The following is an 8,538-nucleotide window of genomic DNA, read 5'->3' as shown; positions in this document are numbered from 1 at the left end:
GGAAGGGGAAAAACACACATGTGGCGGATGCTGTCTCCTGGACTTCAGCTCCGTATTCAACACCATCATACCACAACACTCTGATAAGTTAAACTGGCTCCCCTTGGGATTCAAGCCCCCACCTGCTGGCAACTGGCTCTTGACTTCTCACCTTATTCCAGACCTCAGTGCCGTGCGGGTGGGAAAAAATTGTCTCCAGTGTCAACTCCCTGGAGCACCGGTTCCCCCTAGGCTGCGTCCTGAGTTCGCTGCTGTTCACGGTTGGGGGAGGACCACAACTGTGCACCATTCACTACTAACCACATCGGCTGAAGTTCGCAGACGACACGACAGTAAGGGCCTCATCAAGAACAACGATGAACAGTTTGCATACCAGAGGAGGGAGGTGAAAACATCTGGCAGACTGGTGTGAAACCAACAACCTGATCTGAATGTCTCAAAAACAAAAAGAGATCATTGTGGACTTCAGGAAGAACCCAGCGCCAGCCACACTCCTCTTTATTCATCAACAACTCAGGCAGTGGAGATCGTCAGCCAGCAACCCAGGTTTCTGGGGGTGAGATAACCGACTCTCTGACCTGGTCAAACCACACTGGCCCGCTTGTAAAGAGGGCCAGCAGCGTATTGCACTTTCTGCGACCGGATGAGGAGAGTGCACCTACCCGCTCCCATTCTCACACCTTCAGGCCTATAGTGCCTCTGACTCGGAAAACCCTACAGAGGTGGTGGAGGACAGCAGAGAAAATCATTGCGACTTCACTTCCTCCGCTCCAGACCACAGCAAAGAAACGCTTGTTTGACCAGGGCTCAAAACATCATCAGTGACCCTCCCACCCCCACCATGGGACTGTTCTCACTGCTGGCCTCTGGAAAGAGATTCCGCAGCTGCGGAGCAGAACACTCAACAATAGCTTCTTTCCACATGCCATAAGACTGCTGAACACTGTATAACCATTCCCTCTCCCCTCCCCCTCCTCACCTACACAGGACTGCTCCAGTAGGACTTATTTATCGTTTTCTATTCTTATTTGTATTATATACAAAAGTTTCTTTTACATAGGCAACTACACTGTGCAATATATATTATCTACTGGTCTTTTATACAAAAGTTTTTTTTTCTCCTTTCTTTTTTCTTTTTTTTATGTTTTTCATATTTATTTTTGTACATTTACTGCCTCCCCTTTCATTCCGCTGTGCTATGTTTTGCCATTGCAACGTAACTTCATTTTGATGCAAATCCAAATGGACAGAAATAAGTCTGTCTAAGTCTAAATTGGTAATTGTAACCTTTCTTTGGATTTTTCAGATCAGGTGACAACAAAAGTAATGTAAACAAATAACTCGTTAATATTATTACAGATTTTTTGTAATTATTTAGTACACTGGTTACTGGGAAAACTTTTTCTACTACTGAAACAATACTGCTGTTGTGTGTGTAAAATGTTGGATATTTGAATGTGAATTGTAGCCATGTGCTTGTGTCTATAATAATGTTGATGGAACCATGCTGTTACACCCTGCACATTGAACTGATTGATTTATAATGAGGTCATGAGGCCAACATCTTGTAGAGCGAGGCTTATTCATGTGCGCGCGTTCATGAGACCACCATCCTCAATGAGGAAGTGGACATTTAATATTTCAACTGTGGAAAGACAGGGAAGTGGGGAAAGAGAGATGGGGGTGACATGTAACAACGGGCTGCAGATTCTAACACAGACTGCTGCTGACAAGGACTCAATGTCACAAGCCGCAATCACATTCCTAAATTGTTAGCAGACTATGTAGCTAGTATTAATACATAAAAATAATTCATAGACATAGAAATATAGGTTGGGAAAAGATTCACAAACAAGAAGCCTACAACAGATATTAAACTAGACTTAAAAGCCAATTTGTTCATATAGTTTGAGCAAATTACATTTATTTATTTCTATCATTTTGTGTGTGTGTGTTTTTCTTTGTATTTTCCATTAGTTTTTATTTTGTTTTTGTTTTTTTTCTCCATTCTGTTTAGTTTAGTTTTTATTGTTTAAAGGTTTATCAGTTTAGTTTAGTTTGTTTAATTTGTATTAGTATTATTTTTTATTTTTTAAGTCAATATGGGGGCTATTTATCAGGGGCATGATTTAGGCTGACAGTTTTGTGATTCTGTTGACTGTTACCTGCTATATTATAATATTGCAATAATACACCAAATGTGTGAAAAAAGTGAAAATAGAGCAGAAGATTGCCCCTGCTGACTTGTGCCAGCCTTTTTTTCACCTATTCATCTTTCTGACTTTTATTATTGATTTGTTCAATATTTTTTGTGGTAAACAAGTGCATATAAAAATCATATATATATATATATATATATATATATATACACATGTTTATATAGACACACATATACATATGAGGCTAATAGACTGTTGTGAGCCAAAGGGCTTGTGACAAATTGTTTTGGGCTATGCTACATTTTCCATTCATGTTTCACCACCTGGTCAAAAAGGTTCCAAGAACATGTTTTCACATAGTCTTAGTTCAGTTAAGTCTTTTAGAAATCCCTGTTTGTTTTTAAACATCAGTCATTAGCTAAACATTCATATTCATCAATTTATTGTAAAGAACATTTGTCGATGTGAAAGATGGGTATATAAGAGATGTAGATCCCTCAATTATAATGAAAGTAGGGACCACTTTATTGCTGCAGATTTAAGATTATTTGTAATTTCTCCTGTTTGTGGGTTGTAATTATTTAAAATGGGATCTTCTGCAGTCCCTGTCGCATTGTTGCCGACACATATGTGAATGTTCTGGCTTTAGTCACTCTATACTGTCTTTTTTTATTGCTGAGAGATATATTTAAACTGAGAGAAGGCGAAAAGAGAGTTTGGTTCTATTTTATGACACGTCGGTTTGAAGTCTTGGAACTAAAGAAAAAAAAAGCAATAAAAATAAAACATTTGTGGATCCAGGATTATTTTTGTGCGTGTACATAGTGTAATTATCAGAGGTTTACTGTGTATATAATGTACATGGTACAGCATGATGGGAGGATGTATCCAACATATGGTTACAAACTAGAATTGATTTGCAAATGTTCATATTCCATCTGTTTTATATCATGTTAAATAAATGTTGCTGTTCTTAACAAACAGTTGCATTGCGTTCTGTACTTTTAGTGGACAAGCTGAGAAGAAATCCATGTAAACCTTTCACTGGGTGAATACTTTTAATTATCACCTTCATCAGAAATAATCAGTTAGAAAATGGCTCATTTGTAGGGAACAGAAAGAGGTGAATGTGGGATCATTTTATTTGGTAAGTCTGGCCTCAGGTCCTCAGTTTGAGTGACAGCCAGTGTTAATATAGAACTGTGGCTCCCTCTTGTGGTCCTGCTGCTGCAACATTGATGATATCTTGCAGCAAATTTGTACACAGCGTTTATGATGGTGCAGACTACATCTTTCCCAGAGCCCACGTTGGATGAGTTTATTTTTGTCCTGAAAAAGGAGAAAACATCCCTTGTCCAGTTGCTTGGTTTAGTTATTTGTGTAGCTAAACCTGTAGCAGAGTATTTCATTCATAAACACCCTTCATAAAGAGGCTATAAGTTATAATTAATGGTTTTATTGAAAGTTAATAAATCATTTGCTAATGCTTTACAATTCAGTTATAAATTATTTTAAAAAAGTAACTTTTTTTATATCCAGATTTTGAAAGATGCTCTATTAAAACTTGCTTGTGGATTTAACACTTTGTAATAAGACTATTTTTTATAAATGTTTATAATTATGTTAATAAATAATTTTGGTCTAGATGTTGTTTTTCCAGGAGGTAAACAGTTCACTCTAGTGTTTGCCTGATGAACTACAAACACAAATCAATTGTCCTGCTGGTGGAGGATGAACACGAGGATGATTAAAAAGGCTTTTTCCCAAGATGGCAACCCAAAAGTTCTTAAATTCCTATAATAGTGGCTCATAACTGAGAGCATGAGTCAAACGATCATCACGCATGGTCCCTGGAGGACTCTGTGGGAACGGTTGCTTTAGTAAGCACTTCACTCCCCTGACTTAACCCCTTAAACCAAGCTGTGTGATTTGGGAAACACATGGAAAGTTTAAATACCAACGTCAGAGTTTCTCCTCCTCGTGCCGCCTCGGACCAATCAGAGAGCAGACAGTGTGCTCTGACCCAGCCCTTCTTCTGCAGAGGAGCGCTTGACTGACTGTGCCACGGTTAAATTGTAATACCGAAAGTGTCACACGGTACGTACGCCACGGAAATGGCTGCTGCGGCTACAGAAGAAACCCCCGCATTGAGCACCGAGAGCGATGCGCTGCCCGTGGAGACAAACGAGGGCAACGGCGAGGGGAAAGAAAAGGCCCTCACCGAACCGGAAACCAAGGAACCACTCAGCAGCGTAGAACCGAAAATGGAAGAGGTGGACAGGGGGGCTGGCGAGGAGAAGCCCGCTGCAGCGGCAGACAAGGCCGCGAGTGAGGCGGTGACAGAAGACGGTGCTGCAACGGTCGAACAGGAGTCGACAGCCGCTCCAGAAGAACCGGAGCAAAAGCCGCAGTCACAGGAGAGCCCCGGAGCTGGTAGCAACGAACCTGCCGAGGACAACACAGCGAAAGAGGCGAAGGAGGAGCCGGCAGAGGACTGCTCGGGGATAGACTGCGAAAAGAGCAAAACAGTTTGTGAAGATGGTGAGAAGCCCAGCGGCGGGGGCGGGGAGCTGGACGACAAGAGGCGGCCGAGTGTGGAGATATCATCCTCGGATGGTGAACCGCTGAGCCGCATGGACTCTGAGGACAGGTTGGTCGGGGAATATGACCTGGTTGTTCTGGACCAGTGTGCTGGGTGTGAACGGGTTACAGTAGCCAACACAGTAGTAGTAGTAGTAGTAGTAGTCCTTCCACCCCACTTTGAACAACCGCAGGATAACTGATTAATGTCAGTTCTTGTAGGTCGTTTTTGGCAGGTATTTATTATCAACCCCTCCTTCATTTTCATTTGAACTTGTTTTTATATCAGCTAGTTAATTACAGATCAGACATGTTTGGATAGTATAAAAATACTCTGCTTGGAAATCATGTGTGCCTGAAGTGGTTTTCCCACAAAAAAAGTTTACTGACCTTATTAATAGTATAGTTTATTTCAAAGCTTTCCCTGCTGTGTGCAATTATTATGCGTCCTAAAAAAAAAAACTTCACTAAAAAAGTCAGTTTTCAGCATATGTGTGGTGAAAGTTTAAGTTTTCCCACTTGTGTAAGTTTAATATTGGACCATGATTGACTTCCCAACTAGTTGTTAGGTCACAAAATCATCTTAGATTATTATCTTATACAGGCCATCAACTCAGACTTTAAAAATAACATTATTATACCACGTTTCCTCAAGTTAACCTAGTTCCTTGGGGTCTTAATGAAATGTTTGGGACATGCTTTGGTCAGGATGGTAAAAGGGCTTTCTAGTGTCAAACTCTGCATAGACATCATTCTGCACAGTGACTTTAAACACGGTGGACTGAGGGGCAAACTAGTGCCTATGGGACCTCAAATTAAGCACATCTAATTAATAATAAAGTGCTAGCAGCATTGAATGCAACAATATGATTCATTCGGCATGAGTGATAATAGTGGTATGCATGGAAAATCCGTTGCAGCCTGAAAGATTTCACGCATACTGTTTAACGTGGACAGTGACATCTGCACCTGTTGTTCACGGCTGTGCAAAGCCTGATCTGAGCTATGGAGATATTCTTGATGCCTTTAACACCCATGTTTTATAACAGTGGGACTGTATTCTTCCTCTCTGTCTGTCTCTCAGTATCAGCAGTACCCTGATGGAGATGGAAAGCACAGTGTCCAGTGGGCGGTCCACCCCTGCTATGATGAACGGACAGAGCAATGCCAGCTCCTCTGGGGCTAAGACGGTCGCTTACTCCTGCTGTTGGGACCTCTGTCCGCAGTGCTTCAACTCCAGTCCCGATCTGGCAGAGCATATCAGGGGCATTCATGTTGATGGGCAGAGAGGAGGGGTCAGTAGACTTTTTGACAAGCTTCATGTTTGAGCTTTATTCTGCCTGACAGGTATCCAAGCAAGATAATGTCCCTTTTTGCTGTATCTTAACATTGACAGCCACACAGACAGAGTCGAACAATTCGCTGCAGTTGGACTGCATGCAACCACTGAGTGTTGAAGTGCATTAAATTACTGTAGGCAGTTTTCATTGGAACTACTTTCTGATGAGGAAATTGTCCCTTTGAAAACTGCTCATAGTGTGTTCTGTGGATTATCTAGAGTAACAGTGACAAGAGATGTTGATTGATATATGCCTTAAACTATACACTATATTCCACCCTGTTGGCAGCATACTTAAATTACTATGCACTTAGAATATACTGCATGTACAAAAATGTGATAAACATGAATGTTAAAATTAAAGTATCCAGTAGCATACAAAATACAAAACATACGTTACATACATTAATGTATGTTTAATGTATGTTTAACTTAAACTGTTTTGTGACCAACTGTGTAACAGTAATCAAATTCAGCCTTGTTTTGGAGGCTATCCCACTTTTATAGAAAAAAACTTTTCCTTTTTTTTTTTTTCTCAGAAGTTGTTTTGTAGAATATACAGTATTCTTAGATTCCACCTGCACAGTTAAGGCAAAGTTTTATTAAATTTACCAGCCATGTAGGAGAAAGGAGGTAAGAAAGCACACAGACCTCTTCCACCTGTAGGCTGCATTCACAGAGGCTTCCAGACTCCAGAGAGTGGGACACCGTTGTTTTACAGTGTCCCACTTTTTTCTGTTAATTTTCTTCACTAGTATTGTCTCTTTTATACGTCTGTTCACTATGCCTACACAAACTCCTTCTCCTCTCTTCGTCTCTGTCTCTCTTTATCCCTCAGGTGTTTGTGTGTCTATGGAAGGGTTGTAAAGTGTACAACACACCGTCCACCAGTCAAAGTTGGCTCCAGAGACACATGTTGACACACAGTGGAGATAAGCCCTTCAAGGTAACAACAATAATTGTGATACAGTGTACACCTGCAGCTGTTTCTCCAAATTGTGATGATCAGTGAATTTTGGTATATATATTATTCTTTTATGGGTGAAATTTATAGTATCAACATCTAGACTGAGCCATCATCTTAGTAGTGTTGCTAATCTAGAAGTCTGGTTGCACGGGATAGTTACTTTACTTCCTCACCTACCCTGTGATGTAACTAAAATAAAATGTGGAACTAGCTTATTACAAAAGTTGTCATCTTCTCCTGGTAAGTTGCAGCTGTGTTTTTGTGCTCTGCTGCAGTGTGTAGTTGGTGGCTGCAACGCCAGCTTTGCTTCTCAAGGAGGGTTAGCTCGTCATGTCCCCAGCCACTTCAGCCAGCAGAGTTCCTCCAAAATGTCCAGCCAGGCGAAACTCAAGGAGGAGTCGCCCTCCAAGGCTGGACTCAACAAGAGGAAGAAACTCAAGAACAAACGCAGGTGCTCCCTACGTACGTACCTAACAGGCACACAAACTAACTCTTTCTCACTGTGATTTCCCTCTTTTTCTTTGTTGGTAAGGATTAACACAGGTTGATCACATTTTTAAGGTACTACCATGTTTTTGTTGTGGTGAAATAGATGAGTTATAGATTATATAGATAATAGATTTAGTTTAATTACATCCTAAATGGCCATTAGTATATATTCATTTAAGAACAAAATCAGAATCAACTTGCACTCTTAAAACTTGTAGAGACGTTCGGATACCATTTTGTTTCCTTCCCAAATGCATATCTATATGATTGCTATTATGTATGATTGCTATCATGGTTATATGACATGGCTCAAGTTAAACCCTTTGTCAGAGTAGAGTAGGTCATGACATCTATATTCTGGGAGGGAAAAAAGGCGAACAGGACACTGCTGGGACGTAGCAGGGTCCCGATTCAGGGCTAATAAATGACCTGGTATCGGATCAGGTCACATAACGCATTTTAAGCAGGATTGTAGGAATTACCATATTCGTGTCGGTATCGGAACAACTCTAAAATCTTGTCTAAGGCAATGATCCATCAAAGTAAACCCATGGTAATACAGTTTAGAACAAAATCTTTCTTGCCTTTTTAAAAAAAAAAAAAAGATTCTGAAATCTTCAGAATGCTCGTAGGTTGCCACTCCATTATAAAATGACCATAATATAACTTATATCACAAAACAGAAAACATGAAAATGTATAAAGGAATATATATTCTCTGCAAACATTTAGTTATTTATTAGCTTTTATTGCCCTTAACCAATAGTGACAGCTGAGGAGTGACAGGAACGGGGAAGAAAGAGAGAGGGAACGACATGCAGCAAAGGGCCACAGGTTTCAATACATAGGGTGCCAGCTCTACCAGGAGATCTATCAGGACTCCTAGGTTGGAAACTCCAAAACAAAAAATAAGAAACGAGAGCTAAATGATAGTGTGCTAGTTTGGTTGTTAAGTCCAATCAAAGCAAACAGAGAGTGTTTAGAATCAGAATCAGAATTGGGTTT

General features: G+C 40.4%; 1 protein-coding gene across 3 annotated transcripts in view; it reads left to right on the top strand.

Moving 5' to 3' along the window:
• The first annotated feature begins 4,179 nt into the window (after positions 1–4,179).
• aebp2 (AE binding protein 2) overlaps positions 4,180–8,538 on the top strand; it is a 22,386-nt gene continuing 18,027 nt past the window's right edge. Inside the window, exons 1-4 of one of the 3 annotated variants that reach the window (XR_004796835.1) lie at positions 4,180–4,809; positions 5,824–6,034; positions 6,917–7,024; positions 7,321–7,507. Coding sequence is in view for 1 of the 3 variants with exons in the window: in XM_035665050.1 (XP_035520943.1) it covers positions 4,274–4,809; positions 5,824–6,034; positions 6,917–7,024; positions 7,321–7,507 (1,042 nt within the window). In the remaining 2 variants the exon portion in view is untranslated. The remainder of the gene's footprint in view (positions 4,810–5,823; positions 6,035–6,916; positions 7,025–7,320; positions 7,508–8,538) is intronic. The other 2 variants (XR_004796836.1, XM_035665050.1) reach the window with 2 other exon arrangements.

Source organism: Morone saxatilis, unplaced genomic scaffold, assembly GCF_004916995.1.
Source record: "Morone saxatilis isolate NCDOM2014 unplaced genomic scaffold, NCSU_SB_2.0 Contig2, whole genome shotgun sequence".
Classification (NCBI taxonomy): domain Eukaryota; kingdom Metazoa; phylum Chordata; class Actinopteri; family Moronidae; genus Morone; species Morone saxatilis.
This window is presented reverse-complemented; position numbering and strand designations above follow the sequence as displayed.